The following is an 18,819-nucleotide window of genomic DNA, read 5'->3' as shown; positions in this document are numbered from 1 at the left end:
GGTGGATGATCTGCTCAGCCTGGTGGCAGACCTGTGAGAGGAAGTATAAAGGTTAAGGGGTGTTAGGGAGTCTGAGAAAGAGGTGGCCTGATGGAACCATGCTTTGCCCTCCCTGAGAGAGAAATAGGAACAGCCACTAAAAATAAAAAATCAAGGGGGTCCTGTATCCTCCCCTGCATGAGGCAGAAGGCAGTAGTTTAAAGGAAAGGAGCAAATAGAGGCAAATCCATGCTCAGAGTGGCAGGTGAACCTGTTCCTTGCCTACCTGCTTTCCCACGTGCCTCTGTACAAAAGATATGAGACTCGGGATGTGGAAGGTCAGTCAATGGGTGATGTGGATGATGGTCCATCTACACCACAGATGTTGCCAAAGTTGGAAAGGCCTATGCTCTGTATCATGACCACCTCCATGAGAAAGAAAACAAAGGTTATAGTTGTAGGTGACTCCCTTCTGAAGGGACAGAGGGTCCAATATGCCAGGCAGACCCTCCTCTTAAGAAAGTCTGCTGCCTTTCTGAGGTCTGGGTTAAGGAAACTTAAGTTTCACTAGGAAACTTCCTAACCTGATACAGGCCTCGCGGTTACCCATTATTGCTTTTCCATGTGGATGACGAAGAAGCCGCAAGATGTAGTCCAAGGATGATCAAAAGAGACTTCAGGGCCTTGTACAGCAATGCACACAGCATGGGCAGTAAACAGGAAGAGTTGGAAGCCACCATGCTGTTAGAAAGCTACAACCTAGTTGCCATGACTGAAACTTGGTCAGACAAATCCCATAACTGGAGTGCAGCTGCTGATGGCTACAGGCTCTTCAGAAGGGACAGGCAAGGCAGGAGGGGCAAAGGGGTTGCCCTCTATGTCAAGAAATGGATAGAGTCTGAAGAGCTAAGAATAGCCATGAGCAGATTGAAAGCTTATGGGTAAGAATCAGAAACCAAGGAAACAAAGGGAACCTCATGGTTGGTGTTTACTACAGGCTGCCTAATCAAGGGTTGTCTACTGACTAAGCCTTCTCACTCCAGCTATAGGAGGTGTTGTGCTCACAGGCTCTCGTCCTGCTGGGGGATTTCAACCACCCTGACATCTGCTGGAAAAGTAGCACCGCAAGCTGTAGGCAGTCCAGGAGACTCCTGGAGTGCATGGAGGATAACTTCTTAAGCCAGGTAGTAGACAGCCTTATCAGAGGGCATGAGATGCTGGACCTGATGGTCACCCATGCAGTTGAGCTCATTGGTGACATCAAGATGCTCTCGTCCTGCTGGGGGATTTCAACCACCCTGACATCTGCTGGAAAAGTAGCACCGCAAGCTGTAGGCAGTCCAGGAGACTCCTGGAGTGCATGGAGGATAACTTCTTAAGCCAGGTAGTAGACAGCCTTATCAGAGGGCATGAGATGCTGGACCTGATGGTCACCCATGCAGTTGAGCTCATTGGTGACATCAAGATTGGGCTGCAATGGTCATGCACTGGTGGAGTTTTGCAGTCCTAAGGGATATGGGGCAGGCGAAGAGTCAGAACCCTGAATTTTAGGAAAGCAAACTTCCAGCTCTTCGAGAAGTTAGTCAGTAGGACCCCCTAGGAAACTGCCCTCAGGGACAAGGGAGCAGAACAGAGCTGGCAGACCTTTAAGGTCGCTTTCCATAGAACGCAAGAGCTGTTGATCCCCAGGTGTAAGAAATGAGGAAAGGAAGGCAAAAGCCTGGAATGGCTGAGTTGAGACCTGCTGGGCAAACTAAATGGCAAAAAAGGAAATGTATAGGCCGTGGAAGCAGGGTCAGGGATCCTGGGAAGAGTACAGGAATGCTACCCAAGTGTGTGGGGGTGGAGTCAGGAAGGCCAAGGTGCAACTGGAGCTGAAGTTGGCAAGGGACACAAGGAATAATAAGGGCTTCTATGGGTATGTCAGCCAGAAAAGGTCAAAGAAAACATACCCATCTTGATGAGCAAGACTGGCAGACTGGTAACAATGGATGAGACTGCTGAGGTACTCAGCAACTTTTTTGCTTTGGTTTTCACTGGCAGCCTTTCTTCCCACATCTCTCGAGTGGCTGGACCACAAGATGTGGACTGGAGGAGCAAAGTTCCTCCCAGTGTAGAAGATCAGGTTCGAGACCACCTGAGGAAGCTGAGCATACATAAGTCTATGGGACCTGATGAGATGCATCCCAGGGTCTTGAGGGAATTGGCTGATGTGGTTGCCAAGCCACTCTCCATGATATTTGAAAAGTCCTGGCAGTCAGATGAAGTCCCTGGTGACTGGAAAAAGGGAAACATTGCACCCATTTTTTAAAAAGGTAGAAAGGAAGACTGTGGGAACTACTGACCTGTCAGCCTCATCTCTGTGCCTGGGAAGATCATGGAGCAGATCCTCCTAGAAGATATGCTAAGGGACATGGAGGGCAGGGTGGTGATTTGAGATAGTGAACATGGCTTTACCAAGGGCAAGTCCTGCCTGACCAACGTAGTGGCCTTCTATGACGGAGTGACCACATCAGTGGACAAGAGAAGAGCTACAGATGTAGCTTTTGCATGGGGGTGGTTGGACTAGGTGACCTTTAAAGGTCTATTCCAATCCAAGCTGTTCTGTGATACTATGAATACTGCTTGTTTTTCAGCCATTGTCATAACTAACACAGTTTTCTCAATTCCCTTGTCCCCATAGTGTAAACTGCAGTTTGCCTTTGTCTGGAGTGGAGGGCCACCTGCCAAAGGGATGAAAGCATAGCACTGTCATTTGTCACAAAGTTACACAGAAGGTTTTGGAAGAGGGCAGTGCCCCAAGTGACTTGCAATACAGCAGTTACATTGTAGCATGGGGAAACTGCACACAAGGTGGACAGCAAAGGCAAATGGATCATTGAACTTTTGCTGTCAGTATTTTACTACAGTAAATGTCTTAACTCTTCACACAGATCCAATTATTGTGTGGTAATTAACACATGTGTTTAGTGTATCCTAACCTAAACTACCACTGTTTAGCTGTTCAACCATTTTTTTTTTTGAGAGAACAGATTTTGGTTTTGTTCCTTGTAGGAAAAAGACAGTAGTCTGGAATAAAACTCGAGCACTAAAACATGAGGAAGACAAAGTAGATGTTTGAAATCAGTAGCTTGATTGAGTACAGTGGTCATGAAACAATTTCCTCCCTCAAAATAGATTACACCCACTGATCACATTACAATATTTGTATCAAATCTGTGTCAAATATGGTGACTGTGAATGAAAGAAGAAGCTTTGAGACATCACCTTTGAGTGATATGTACAGGTGCATAAATATATGAATATGTAAGCAGTGTGTTAAAAAGGAGGCATTTGAAAATATAACAGGCTTTTAATGTGATTCAGTGGGTTAATTTGCCCTAGTGCGTGCAGGACACTTAACTGAAGTTGCCCAAAGTATCTAATACTTTAAAGGAGAAACTGCTTGATGGCTTACCTGTGTAAGGCTCTCCTGTGGCCTAAGGAGACTGTTCAGTTGTAAGGTGAGTGGCTTCCAGACTTGAATAATGATTGGGGAGGAATTCACAAATTAGAGTTTTAGTCTTCAAGGAAATATTCTTTTAAAATAAATGTAAATACAGGGGTAGAACAGACTTTTGTAAAGTAAGTGCACAAGAGCGATGACATTACCAGCAAATTCTTACTAAAATGAGTAATTGTTTGACCCTGCCTGAAGACTTATGGGTTGCAGTGAGCTGCTGTTAATTTTGCTGTGGAAAAGCAACTGGCTGGCTGGAGACGGATTCTAAAGCTTTTGGCAGGTGCTGGGATAGCCTGTATAATAAGAATACAAAAAGTATCCTTACTCCATCTGCTGAGGAAAAAGGGATTGGCTGCTTGTTTTGGTGTAGTCCTATAGAGGGAAGTCATATGCTGTGTTTTGTATCCTTGTTGGCTAGTGATGTAAACACCTACATCAGATGTAGGCTTAGAGAAGAGGTTTGATTCTGCAGGGCTCCTGTACTGGGTCATGAAGCGTCATAAAACAAACACTTGTATACTGCTGAAAGATGAAGCTCTGTTGTGAGTGTTAAAGTTTGATTTCTACCCTTTGGACCAAACATCCAAACTGAAAGGATTAGTCTGGTAAAGGGATTGATAAAGAAACACGGAAATAAAATCCGGGAGGGAGAAGTGAGGGGACCAATGAAGGGAATGGTAACACAAGCTCTGAGACATCATTAACAGAAGAATAAAGTGAAGCCAGGAAGTGTGACTTGTATGTGAAGTAGATGGCATATTTTAATTATGCTGAGAATCACGATGCTCAACTTCTCAGTAAATATTTACCATTTAGCACCTGAAAATACTATTTCAGGGTATTTACTACTGAAGCAACTAACAGTGAGCTACAGCTTTGAAAAATAACAAAAAATGGTAATGCTACAGCTACCTGTGGCACAAGTAGTTGCCAGTCCAATTAGGCCGTCAAGATAACCAGCTAAGCACATAAAAATGTGTTTTAAATACCTACATATATTCATCTCAATTGCAGTGTTTCATAAAAAAAGCTTGTGAATATTCAGAAAGAATAAACTCTAAGAAGTTGGAGTTAATTTGTAGTAGTAAGTTCATAACAGATTGGTTGTCTTTTGTTTTACATGTATTGGGAGGGAGGGTCTCTCAGGAAGCAAGAAGAATATATGTTTCTATACCGACATTTTGTCTTAAAACGTGGTTTCAAATGTATCAGTACAGAAATGCTTCTACAGGAACATCCTGTATCTCGTCAGGATAGCGATATGCACTCTTTCTGGAGAATACAGGTATTCTGATAAATGACAACTAACACAATGTCATGTGAGCTATTGTATGTGGTGCTCTGAAAGTGTGGACTATATGTCAGTATATAGTAAGCAAGTAAATAAGGCAAAACGCTTCCATGTGTAGGCTTAAAATTGCTATGCAAAGCTCCAAAAATTATGGGGGAGGATAAAGAGTTGAAAACTACTTTTATAGAACAACTGGACAGTTTGCAAAAGTCTTTGCATATCAAGGCTTCAAGTCATTCCAGTGAGTTAAATCAAATGTCATGATGACCTTACCAAAAAAACACGCTTGTCCTGAAGAGTCAAAGTGATGAAGAAAGCTATCAGCTGTGTATAGCATGTGTACTCCCTGCATTGAGAGAAAGAACAATGAGGGGAAATAGGTCAGTAGATAAAAGCTTTTTGTGCCAAAATTCTCAGTTTTTAACTGTGTTGTAAACTCATACTTAAAGACTTGTCAAGGAGAAATTACTGAAGTTGATTAAGCATGAGAGATTATTTGGGAACATGTTGCTCTGCAGGTGGTTACAATGACGTCTTTGGAAGACTTGACATAATCAAAATATGACTGAAACCTACTTTTTAGTATTTAAAACTTAGAACAAAGTGTATTTAATTAGGTTTGTATTGTGAGACAACTTTTTTTTTTTTTCATTAAGACTGTTTCTGTGCTTTAGGTGAAGGCACTGAAAGAGAAGATTGAATCAGAAAGGGGGAAAGATGCTTTTCCAGTAGCTGGCCAAAAACTAATTTATGCAGGTAATGGATATTCTGAAGATACTGTATCTGAATCTACCTTATTTTTTATGTTCTTCTTTGACTTTGGTGTGAATGTTAAGTCTTAAAAAGATTACAATGTGGAAATGCAAACAGATAAAAAAAAAATCCCCCAAAACTCACAAAACCAAACCAACAGCAAACCTCATTGTTGAAGGGAACTCTTAATTTTGACTCAGAATTTTTCAGGTTTTTAATACATGTGTGCCTGTTATCTTTGCTCTTGTAGCATGATACGCTAACAGCTTTAGTGCTGGGTGGGCTGTGCTACGTGAGGTAGAAACAGTTTTTGTTACAAGAAATCAGGATTTAAGCAGATCACATCACATGTTTTTTGGGGTAATTCTTGTCTTTTGTTCAGTTTATGCAGTGTATAGCTGAAGTGTTTCTGTATATACCTCAGAGAATTAAAAATCAGATTGTTTCTTTTGCATTACCAAAAGAAACTCACCACCAAATCCTTGCTAAACAGAAAGGTACTTTCAGTACATTTAAGCTCTGTCATGAGAAACATGTCTTATGTATTAGTAAAAAGCAGGCTAACATCAGATAAAGACATGAAGTTACTTTATTTGAGCTTATGTGGTTAGATTTTTTTTTTTAAGCTGTTTTCTACCTGGCTGGTCCATTCTGGCACTAATTCACAGATCCAGTTTTTTGTTCTCATATTTTGATTATGTCAGAACTTGAAGTTCTATTCCAGTACATCCTCTAGTGCTTTTTCCTCTCAAACTGTGCTTGAAAGAAATTTTGGTGGTCTTTTTACTACTTCAGTGTACTGCTTTGTAAACAGTATTAGTTTTCCACTTCCAATAATCTAAAACCAGTGATCACAATAGAAAGATGCTAATTGAAGATAAGTTGGGAGTCTCTCCATGTTTGTATGGACTCCTCAGGACTATGTTTCTTAGCAAGTTTTACGTCCCTTGTACTACAGTGAAGGGAATGCGCATCAAAAACATGTCGCATGTATAATAAAGAAATAAGAAGGCGGCAGAAGGCCTTGTGCAGTATGTATAATTGCATGACATTTAATATTATGTCTCTGATTAAAAAAAATCAAAGGTTGTATAAGATCATATGATGTGACTTGAGTATTTTCAGAAGCCAGAATTTATCTGCAGCATTATATAATTCTCACAAGGAGAGGGTGGTCAAGCATTGGAACAGGCTGTCCAGGGAGGTGGTGGAGTTGCCATCTCTGGAAGTGTTCAAAAAACGTGTGGATGTGGCTCTTCAGGACATGGTTTAGGGGACATGGTGGCGCTGGATTAATGATTGGACTTGATGATCTTGAAGGTCCTTTCCAACCTTAGTGATTCTGTGAAATAAGATTTAGAATAGAAGATCATCTAAAGATTGATTGTATTTTTTTTTTTCTTGGACAAGAGATACAAAAAGATCTACTTTGCTTTACCGAACTATGAAAATTCTAAAGCTCATTTTAATGAGTGACATCCTAACTGAACCTGATTAAAAGTATACCATTTATTATTAAAAACATTTGCAAATTTAAAAAAAAAAAACATGCTAATCAGCAGTGAGGTAGATCTGTTGTGTTGTCATCTGTGTTAGGGTAAAGTCTAGAAACCCTGAAAGTGATGTGTCCTGAGAAGATAGGATATCTGTGTATATACATTGTGCAAGCTCCTTCCCCAAAATGCCTATAAACCAGAAAATTGTAAGTAAACCTGTGTAGGCTCTGAGTCAGGTGCTGCACCATCTGCTACAGGTATTACTACTACTACAGTACATAAAATATATTCTTGAGTATTTAACTTGCAAGACTGGTGAAACCAGTAGAGAGTAGATGAGTGCCACCTCCTTTGGGTTCCAAAAGCATTGCTTGATTTCCTTGCAATCACCAGGATAAGGTTATGTCCTGATGGTTACATATAAGTGGTGTAATCCACTGGCACAGAGAATGTTTATTAAAATGCATATTTTCCTCTTGACATAGGGAAACGGTCCTTGGCACATCTTCAGAAAATGAATTTATTAAAATCGTAAAATATTTCCTGAAAACTCTTCAGTATAAGTAGGTGCTATAAAACTTACTGACAGACAGACTTAATTTTCTGATTTATGGTACAGTCTTTAAATCTGCTTATCTCCCCCAAAAAAGTTTATGTGGTTTAACGTGTCTTGGAGTTCTTGTAGATCTGAGGCAAATCAACTTTGCCACAGTACCATCTCTGCTTATGAAATGTCAGAAGTGATAGAATAACAAACAAATGTTTCTGGTTCTGCCTGATCACTTTTTTCATCCTTCTGTCAAGGTAGCAGCATATGGAATGGTTCTAGCTTTTTCTAACGCTTTATCATTCTTCTAAGAACAAACTGTTTAAAGTTGCAAAGTCGCAAACTTATCTAATGCAGACAAACTTAGTCTGTGGTAGGGAGCTGTAGATACTACATCCAAAGGGCAGACAGAAGATAAGCAGGAAGGAATTTTCTTACTGTGTTTAGAGTGTGTAAGCAGGCGTAAGTTATTCAGTTAAGCTTATTGTAGGCTAGATAATAATAATAATAAATCATATTGTATCCTCTACATTATTTGTATCTGTGTTAAAGGTCCAGTAAATCTTTCTCTAGATTTAACACTTCTGTTCTAAATTATTTGAAGCATCTTCAACACTTACAGCAACAGCCTTCAAACTAACTAGTACTGTGGACATCATAGAAGAAAAATTACTGGTAGCTCTACTGCCAAAGCTTAATAGCCAAAAAACTTTTTGTAGGGTTATTATTGTTTCTAAATCTACATAACATGTTTTTACGAGTTTATTGGAAGTGTGTTTATGTGAGGGAATCCCAAGATCATCTAAAGATCTGTTAAATAACTTAATTTGTATCTGTTTAATTTGCCAGGTAAAATCCTTAACGATGATACTGCTCTAAAAGAGTACAAAATAGATGAGAAGAACTTTGTGGTGGTTATGGTGACAAAAGTAAGTAGTCCTTATTTTTGAAAAGGAACTTGCATTAATTTAATTCTTTTTCTTCACTGTGAGTGATTGTATATACCTATCCTTAAAAACAGTAGAATTTGATCATGTGAAAGTTTTGGTCAACAGTAAAAGTAAATGCGTGTGTGAATAGATAGGAAATACTGCTTCACAGTCCTAGTTTGCCTACACTGATTGTTGCTGTTCTGTGCTGAATATTTATATAAAAGAAAAAATTTGCCAGTGGTTGATTTTACTGTTTCTTCTTTCTTGTCTCTGTTATTTTTCCAGTGGTATATTAAAAGGAAGAAGGGAACCTGATAGTTTGTTACTAAATCCTCTCTACAGAACTTTTCCAGTCTTGCCATGTTGCTTTTCAAAACTCATGGCTGTTTCTTTTGTCAAGCTCAACAGCTTAAAACAGTAGAGAAAGGATACATATGCCAATCAACAGACCTGTGAGTTTTGAATTACTGCAATGGCAAATTAAAGGGAGTGACTGTGACATGTATTTGAAGTATCTCTCCTTGTAACCAGTCACCAGATTGCTTCTGGGAATCAAGCTACTGTTTTTCTAGGCATTCCAGACCCTTGGGATCTGAATAAAACTGGCTTCAACTCTGTCTTGAGACATGAAGTGAATTTTGGAGTTAGAGGTCCAGCTTCTGACAAAGGAAAACTATATTCAGTTGCCCTTCACTTTTATCTGGCATTGGTTCATCAGATGTGCTGTTTGAACATAATTGTTAGGCTCTCTTCCTGAACAAACAGCATTCTAGTCTGTGGTTTGTGTGGAGGAGAGGCATTTATTAGTACAAGAAAACAGGTGCAGCTGGGATTTCAGGAGTACAGCTTTCATTTTGTTTGTATCAGAAGAAACAGACCTCTGAAGAACTGATAAATGCAATGCCTTCTTATATTAAAGGACCTGTGTTCTGGAGTTGGACATTTCTTCACTGTTAGGTCTTTTTGCTAAGTATTTAAGCTCAGTTTCCTTTTCATTGATTCTTTTCTGGATAAGACTTGCCTTGTCATGTAAGCACAACCAGTAACTGATGCTCATATGTCTTTCAGTGTTATTCTCCAAAAGCTTCTTAAAATGTTCTTTATTGTGCCTATGATGTTGGAAGCTATTAGTTCTCAACCTTTCATTTCAGAAAAGAGGAGGAGGTACATTTTTTGTAGTTTAAGCAAACATTGTCTGAAAGTGATTCACTTTGAATAAGTAGTTGTGTTTTGTTAATGTTAACTATTCCTCTTGGTAAAGCAGAGATGGGGGTCAGCCTTGTCACTCCTTAAGGATGTTTGTAGGTAAGGGACTACAGTGATAGAGCTTTCAAAAACACAATTCCATACCTTAGCTGGCAGTTACATGCGTTCTGAAAAATGTAGTTTCTGTATAATGGGATTAATGCTGCATTCAAGCAAAATCCCTGTTTCCAATAGATCTGTGAAGATTAAATCATAATTACATGCAAGTGTTACCCACTCTAAATTTGTTGCTGTATATGTAGTAGCCCTTGATTCTGCTGGATTTTTGGTGCTCATTATAGAACTCAGGTATGTAAAATGTTATTTATGTAGTGCTTCGAAGGTAAAGAGTGCTTAAGTAAAACTTGTTGCACGTTAAGTTTAAACTTTTTAGCATCTCATTTTCCAGCAAATAGCATTCATAATGAAACGTGATTTTTGTCTTTATCACTTTTTTCCAAATTTGAGTGGTGAGAAAACATGCTTGCTATGCTTGTCAGATGTCTTTTGACAATTGTTTTAGTTTCTTCTGAAAAATGTGCTTTTGTAAAACACAAAATTGCTTTCAGGTTTAGAGTAATGCAGTCAATAAATATTTATATCTTATCTTTGCATTTCACTTCATACAGTGTGATTGCTCAAGTGTCTAAGTACTTCAGTGACCCTGTCAGTTGCCTGTTTAAACACAATAAAAGGTGTTACAGGTTTAATGTCTTGCAATGTTTTAATGTTATGTTTGATGTTGAGGCAGCAATGTCTAACACAAGTGGTCTTAACAGAACTTAGTCAATGTGTTGACTACAGACAGCATGGGTTTAGGAGCTTTGTGCTGTGTCTGAATTCTGTTATCCTCCTATAGACCAAAGCAGCAGCTGGAGCAACTCAGCAGTCAACTGCTACTACTGCTATTAGCTCAACAACTGCAGCTCCCACACCACCTGCTGCACCAATGCCTGCTGCTGCCCCTGTGCCAGCTCCTGTCCCTCCACCACCAGCACAAGATGCTGTTGCTTGTGAATCTGTGCCTGTGAGTGCTCTTAAAGAAGAGGAGCCAGGAGAAAAACCACCTGAGGCACCAACTGCTGTCAGCCCATCATCAACTGACAGGTATGAATGAGCCTCCAAAAATGGCTTCCCTGTCCATTTTTGTTGCTTGCAGTTTTGATTTTAAATTGAATTTTCCACTACAGTGTTAGATCAATAACTCTTGGTTCTACATAATTTTTCTTCTTAACTGTAGCTTCAGTCTCTGGCTCAAGTATAACATTACTGATGGCAAGAAGTGTCCCTCCCCACCTTCTCCTGTGGGAAGTGTGATCTTGGGACTAAACCTACAGACTGAATACTTAAGTGACACAGAACTTGTGCTCCCATTAGGTGTTTCAGACTTACTGTAGCACAAGCTTATTTATAGACTGAGGATATTCACCTGTGTGGGGATCTACTGTTCACAAAGCTTTTAAAGACTGCAGAGAGATGTGTCCTGTCCTGTTCATAGACCTCTGATTGTGTTTTGAATCATGCTAGTTAGATGTGAACCATAAATTCTTTATTGCTGTAAGAGTCTCTTAACTACTGGAAAGAGCTTTTTCTTGCAAAATGTAGGATAAAGTATCGCTCTTAATCATACAATGTCTTAAAGCTGCAAGCTTATTTGTTCTGAATGCTCCTTGGCCCATCTGCAGGTAGTTGTGGGAGTTTGAGTAGCTTTTAACCTCAGTTCTCTACATTTAAGAAAATCAAATGGAATTTAGATCTTTCATCCCCTTTTTATACTGTGGCTTTTTTTTTGCTCACCAAGTTTGCTTAAGTATTACATGGGATGAAAATGTTTGTTAACTATAACTTAATGGCCCTTGAAGTTCAGCATAGCATCAAGTTCTCATTTTTCATACACAGGTTTTCAGTTATTTGTGTTATTTATGTGAATATTGGTGCACAAGACATGAATTTTTGAAGTGTTTGTATTTAAACATCAAATACTGATTTGATAATAAAGAAACAAAATGTGCAATTACCTAATATCTTGAAAATGTTACCACAAATTTATTGGACTAAATATCCCAGTTGATGATTTAATTTTGCAGTTCTGGGAAGTGGAATACACATGAAACTTCATGTCAGTCAAATAACTTGGTTGGGTTTTTTAAATGTTAATAGGTGGGGTTTTTTGCTGTTCAGTTTGTCCAGTAGGTTCAAAGACAGGATTAAATCTTTGATACTGAAACAGTGCTTTCCAGGTTTTCCATCTAAAGATTGAAGTGTTGTAAAATTGCAGTAAGGGAGCCTCAGTGTACATACTTAACTGAAAGCAAGAGAATAATTTAGCAAATACATTGTAGTTACCACCTGCCTTGATTTCAGTAAGCACTCCTTGTTTCTCATTTGCTTTAGAAGTTAAATTACTAAGGCTGGTGAAGATTTATTGAGCCATGACCAGGCAAGCTGATGTCCTGTTTTGCCTTTGATCTTTTTTAGTTGTAAATCTTATTGGTTACAGATACTAATGAAGCATTCTTGTTGGAACACGTTTTTTCTAACATAAAAAATGCATCTCTGTAAATGCCTTGTCAGATTTTTAGTGGCATCTTCTGAAAACTGATTCAGGTTAACCTGATGATATTTCCTGATAGGAGTTGATGACTCTGGTAGCCTGATAGATGCGAGGCTGCTGCAATTCCATGTCCCTAAGTCTATCAAATATCAAGACTGAATATGTATTCCCATACCTACACACAAAATGTGTGTGTGTGTGTGTAATATACGTGTGTGTGTCTGGCTGCATAGGTCAACAGAGGCAGGAGAAAAACAGCACTCAAGCAACGACACAACACCAGCAGTTGCATGCTGTTCCCCTCTGGCCACTCAAGGCAAAGCCCACTAGTGCAAAATACATATGTACAAACATGCAAATGAACAATATGAATTTCTCCAGTAGCTGGCCTTAGACAGGCTATTCTGATAGCTGGCCCCTAGATCTCCCAGTCTCCCAGGCTTTTGGTACCTGGACATGTGACTGCCTGAGCCCTGCAACCCTGCTGCAGTTGCTGATACATTCTTTTTGAAGATCCATCCAGGAACTGGCTGTAGACATTCACTCAACTTGGTAGTTAGTCCCTAGATCCCCTGGTCTCCCAGTTGCTTCATTCATGGACACAGGAACAGGTCTCTCCACTAGCTGGGTGAGGCCTATGACCTTACCATAGCTGACCCTCAGATGTTACAGTCTTGCCAGCATTATCTCTCTCAGACCATTCAGTCTCTCCAGCAGCTGACTTTGACTTACAGCTGTTCAATACCCAGCTCTCAAGCATCTTATCCTACTCGCTGTAGTCAAGCTTGATGCTTGCTGGTGATTACACACACGTCGGCGTATGCATCCACACAGAATATGCACGTGCTCTAGTCTCTTCAGTTGTCAACACCCCAGGCGCATGTTCCTCTGTGGCCTCTTCTTCGGTTGCTGGTACTGAGACTTCCACAGTGTCTGGTCTCTGCAGTCACTGGCTCCACAGATGTGTGGATCCCTGTGACTCATGGTTCCCCATCCAGTTGTGGGCACTTAGACTTCCGTACACACACATGCATGTAGAACAGAGAGACCCCCTAGCATGAAAAATAGTTAGAAATGGAATTTAATTAGAAGGCAGGATGGGCTCATGCTCAGGTGCAGAGCATGGCCAGGCAAGTGCTGTTTACATGTGACTGGCCCTTTCTCTCCTCTTTTCACTCTCTTTACCCATGCTTTTCATCTGCAGGGTGCCTTGATGCTTCCCTTTCTTTCCCTGCCTTTGGTTCTTCCCCTAGATACCCCATAATAAGTCTTGCACAATCCCCGAACACTTTTTCCTGGCACCCCATGGTGAGTTACACCACCCTGTAGGCAGTCTCTGTAAGGAGACTTGGAGAGCCTCTCTTGTTGACCCCTTAGGGGTGTCATTCTGAGATGAAGAGGCTGATGCTTTAAGTTGCAGCCCAGAGGAGGAGCCGGGAGAGGGGCACCCTTGGCTCTGACTGAGTTAACTGGGGTTCCTCTGCCTGGTGTTGTGCCTCTGTGTTCCTTGGTGTTCATGGAGGTGAGCCTTTAATCCTGTAATTTAAAAGCTTTGATAACTTGAGATGGAGTAATTGCAAACGTTAGCAGTTTATATTCCTGGGAAAGTAGGATACTGAAAAATTAATAAGTGCTTGCCACTGACCTCCTTTGGTCCTCACTGGGGTCAAACCAGTGTCTATGGGGAAGCAGTTATTGAGACTGCTGTATGCTTTTGAAAAATCTACCTTGTTCTCCCACCCTTTAAAGCATTCAAGCAAGCAGATGGCTAATCCCTGAGCAGATGGGCAAGAGCCAAGCTATTGGGGGGTAGGGGGGGAGGTCGGCCTTGTGTTAAAAATGGTAGTATTGTAAGTTTGTAAAACGTGGTCTCACTATAAGACCAAAAGAGAGCTCTTTGGAAAGCTTTGTTCATTTTTTAGAAACAAAAGGGGCTATTAGAGTTATAGCTGCTGCTTCTTTTTTTGAAAAACAGGAAGTTTTCCAAAGTTTTGTAATTACCATTGCACTTGTCTTCGTCTTACAGTACAACAGGTGATACATCTCGATCAAATCTTTTTGAGGATGCTATAAGTGCACTTGGTAAGTGGAGTGTTTTTTTAATGTAGACATTATTTTGGTGCAGCAGAAACAAATGACGGATTAGCAGATGTTGACATTCTCTTCTGTATCTGTCATTGTAAAAGTTATAATCGAATTACTCTTCTTTAAGACCTGAAGTTGGTATCTTAGAACCAGCATCAAAAATTTTACTGAAGAATATTTCACTTCATATATTTTTGTTATGTAAAAGGAAGATCCTTATCATTCCTTGTTTTTTCCCATTTGCCTTAATTTCTCTTCTAACTACTCAGTTTGAAGTGGCTTAAATAGAAGACTGGACATAAATATGTGTATGCTTTTCTTTTCACCTTTTGCTTCCCAGTGTGCAGGTCTGATAAAATGCCTGCCTTTGTTATTCACTTGTTCCAGCTTTGACAGTGCTGTCTTTTGACACATTTAACTAGATAAATTCACCAAATCTGCTGCTGGCTGGGTTGAGGAGTGAATGCCTCCATATACTTACACTCAATTCACTTTTCTTTTGACAGTTCAAATGTCTTTGTTTTTCAGTGGAATAAACAGGGTAAAACCAATAGAAAGTTCTGCCCTTCACTTATGTTGATTCTGGTAGCTAAGTAGTTACTAGGCAAACCCACACCTCCTTATTTCTGCTTAAATTTTTTGTGGGGGGATTTTTTTTTTTAATGTAACAAATTAAAACACAGAAATAAGGGGGAGTTGGGGTTTTTATTTTGTCTTAGCTCTGCAAACATTAAGCTGCAAGTTGGTACAGAAAGTTTAACTAATTAAAGAGTTTCACATTTTTGTCTAGGGCTGTGTGGATATATTGGAGGCAGGTGTTGTGATTAAGCAGGCCAAGGTGATTTAGGAGCAGTAGTAATGTCTTACGTGTATTGGTGGTAACCACCAGGTTTAGTCTCCCTAACTGCTGCTTAGGTCTTATGTTATGACATACTGTTTTAGGCTGAAGAAATGTGTGAGCTTAAATAGCTGATAGATACTGTAGGAGACAACCAGTTGACTTCTGTTGAATTTTTAAAGTGACTGCTGCTACCAAAGATGCTGCAGGCCTCATTAACCATTCATTATACCTTAGTAGTCAAGATGTGGTCATCACAAATACTCATGTTAACAATAGTGACTAACAAGTTTAAGTAAGCTGGTGATCTTGAGTCAGTTATCTGAAAAAAAATAATCTTTCAATGTAGCAGGAGAGCATCACCTCACTATTCATTTTATATGAAAGTTCTTTGATTTGTATCTGATACAGTAAACTCACGAGTCACTAACAGGTTGGAAAGAACAGGCATTGAGTGTAATTTCCAGGGTAAGCACACTGCAGGGGTTATATGCCAAAAAAGTTTTCAAAGGCAATAGGCATGAACTCTGTGGTTCTTTTTCTTTACAAACTGTCTTAAAAGGAATTTGCTTGCAGAAATTAATGTTGTATGTTTTTACATCCTAAGTAGGATCCTAGGCATGTTCTTGCTGTGGCTTCTCAGTTACATTATCTGAAGATAATTGACTTCACTTTAAAAACGCTTGGTTTCTACTGAATTGCTTTTGTTTTCAGTTAAATATGCTGACTGAAAAACAATGTGACTTTGTGTTCTACATGAAGATCTGCAGATATTGCAGTTCCTGTGCAACCATGTCTTTCACTGGAGCAGCCTATGCTTTCTTTAGGGCATGGGACAAGAATTATTGCATTGAGTGTCATGAGCTGGATTTGAAAGTTAATCTGGCTTTAAAATGTTATTTGAAAGTCAAAAACGAACAGTAGAATCAGTTCAGCATTCATCTCACCAACATTCCTAGTAGCACCATGTAGAGATAGACCTAGCTCTGTAACATGACATTGCTGGTGTGCAATTCCTGAAATATTATTGGTCTTAATTTTACATTACTTGTGTAGTTAGACTGTATATAGGGTACATGTGCCTAAATTTGCAGTAATTCTGTTTCCTTCTTTGGCTTAGAAGCAGTCTGTCCAGAGCAAGTTGACCTTGCATCTTTTTTTCTGTACCAAATCTCTCATATTGCTCTAGTCTCTACATATCTTATACTGAAAGAGCACTACTAGAAATGTTTGAAGTAGTAACTAATTAGGTCAGAAGGTGTTCTGTCTGCTGTTTACCTTGATTAGTTTGTTAGCAATAGTAAGGGTGAACTAGTGATGTGTAAGAAAGAACATGAGCAGTAAGTTTAGCAAAATCACTGTATTGGGACAATTTTTGTGTCTCTGAAGTTATATACAGAAATAACGTGTCTTTAGAGCGAGGATTTTTTTTATGTCTGTGAAAAAATGGAAGTAGATGTAAAATGATTGATCTTGTAGTTGTATGTGAAGACATGAACTTACCATTCCTTAAACTCAGGTTAGCACTATTATTTTGAAGTCAGAACATTAAATACTAAAATTAGTCAAGGGTCGTTAAATCCATTATTTATCTTTATGGATAATGGACAAGTATCCTTGGGCTAGGGCTGTTTTATTATTTGTTTTTGAGTATATTGCCCTCAGTCATATATCCACTGATTACTTAGAAGCATTCTTTAAAAACAAAGCAATGTGGTTGTATTAATGTTGGCTTGAGTTGAACACCTTCTCCCTAAGGGAATAAAACTTGATATTTCCTTTGGTTCTTTTAATTGTGACTGACTTGTCTTAACAGAGTAGCTCTAGCAGTATTTTTCCTGTACTTTTTTTTTATTTGTTGTTTTTTATGGTGACTGCTAATTATTTAACTATCCTGACACTAACTTGCTAGCGTTACAGAGTCAGTAGTAGGGTTCCACTGAGGTCAGAAATAGCTTTTTTGAAGAAAGGGGATGTTTATTTCAATGCATGGGTTTGTTTTCTTTCTGTTTTTTGTATGGGAAGATAACCTTAAAGATGTTGCTCAATTACTATTTTATAATAGAATAGTTATTGTTTTGAATTGTTAAACCTGCTGTCTACTTTTAAGAAAGAGAAGTGAAATAGATTATGGAAAGAAAGAATAATATTCCCTACGATGTCATTAGCATAGTGATCAGTTGTCCTTAAATTGCTCCATATATACAGTGTGTGTACCGTTTTGTCTTAATGGCTGCAGGTGGGGGCCAGCTTCAGTCCATTTATGCTGTAGAGGTGGGGGATTTGATGTGATGGATGTCTAGTCAAATACACATGAATTAAATGAGATCACTTGATCTCTTGAACCCCCATTGAAGTCTTGAGTAACTTCCCTACATATAACTTTAAGTCTTCTGCCTGACTTGAGTTTGCCCATGTTAAGTTGATTAAATGACTTTGATCTTCATCATCAGCATGTAGCAATATACAGTTGTAGCCTGGTCATCACTATTTGTCATCAATTTAGCCATAGCATGTCTTTATTTGGAAAAACCTTAATGGGTAACAGTTTGACAGGCAGATTTCTGCCTAGAAAGTTTAATTTCCAAACTTACACTGCAGGAGACTTTTCTTGATTACATCAGGAATTGAACATGAGCTGTGAGGATGCTGTTGACCTTAGATGAGAGTATAGAGAGGGAATGATTTTGGTTACAAGTACAGAAGTATCGCAAGTGCTGCTTTTTTCAATAGAAGTTTGCATTGTGTTCATTACTCTCTACTATTACAATCAAATGTATAATGAAACCACCAGGATATCTTTGGAGTTAAAGTAACAGAACCATGGCAAATTTAATATGAGCTATTCTTTACTGTTCAATGAATGACTCCAATCTGGATAGAAATGAAATTTATCCATTGAAACTTTTTTGTGCCTTTTTTGCCTTATTCCCCTAAAACGGTGGTCATGTTACTTCTAGTGACAGGTCAGTCCTATGAGAATATGGTGACTGAGATCATGTCAATGGGCTACGAACGAGAGCAAGTAATTGCAGCACTGAGGGCCAGCTTCAACAATCCTGACAGAGCAGTGGAATACCTTTTAATGGTGAGCAGTTTATTTTACTTACACCTTGTTCTTTCAGTCTTTCTTTTGTCCTCACTAATGCATAATTTTAACTTTAATTTACTTGTTATTTTGAATATTATTCAATCAGTAGGAGTAATACATGTTACTCCTACTGTAGGAGAAGCAGCATTGTTGTAGGAGTCACTTCTTAGTTCAGGTGGAATCCATTGTATAGCATTAGTAAAAAGCCTTAGGCTGCAAGCTGTGAACTTTTACCTACATACTGATGAACTTATACTGAACTCTTAGTTACATGAGGGAAGGCCCCGAAATTGCTGTAAATTAGGAAGATAAGTTAGCCACCTTCATCAGCAGAAGTTGCCTCCTCGAGAAAAGAAAAGAACGGCTCACCTGGAGACAGTGAAAGAATCCAGTGAGGAACAAGAAAACCCCAGACCCAAATATCGCTATTGGACTGAACTGTCTTGTAAGGGGAGGGAAACTTAGATTGTAAGGGTATAATTGCCATGAGATTCTTCTGTTCAGGG

The 18,819-nt window shown here is 39.2% G+C and overlaps 1 protein-coding gene across 1 annotated transcript; it reads left to right on the top strand.

Annotated features, from left to right (window-relative positions):
• Positions 1–684: 684 nt before the first annotated feature.
• Positions 685–18,310, top strand: LOC104623327 (UV excision repair protein RAD23 homolog B-like; the record flags this gene model as incomplete). Its single annotated transcript, XM_010290381.1, has 7 exons — positions 685–920; positions 2,023–2,104; positions 5,447–5,528; positions 8,418–8,497; positions 10,605–10,852; positions 14,326–14,381; positions 18,183–18,310. Coding segments are annotated over exons 1-7 (912 nt in total), but the record flags the coding sequence as incomplete, so codon positions are not given.
• Between the last annotated feature and the right edge of the window lie 509 nt (positions 18,311–18,819).

Source organism: Phaethon lepturus, unplaced genomic scaffold (genome assembly GCF_000687285.1).
Source record: "Phaethon lepturus isolate BGI_N335 unplaced genomic scaffold, ASM68728v1 scaffold12777, whole genome shotgun sequence".
In the NCBI taxonomy this organism is placed as follows: domain Eukaryota; kingdom Metazoa; phylum Chordata; class Aves; order Phaethontiformes; family Phaethontidae; genus Phaethon; species Phaethon lepturus.
This window is presented reverse-complemented; position numbering and strand designations above follow the sequence as displayed.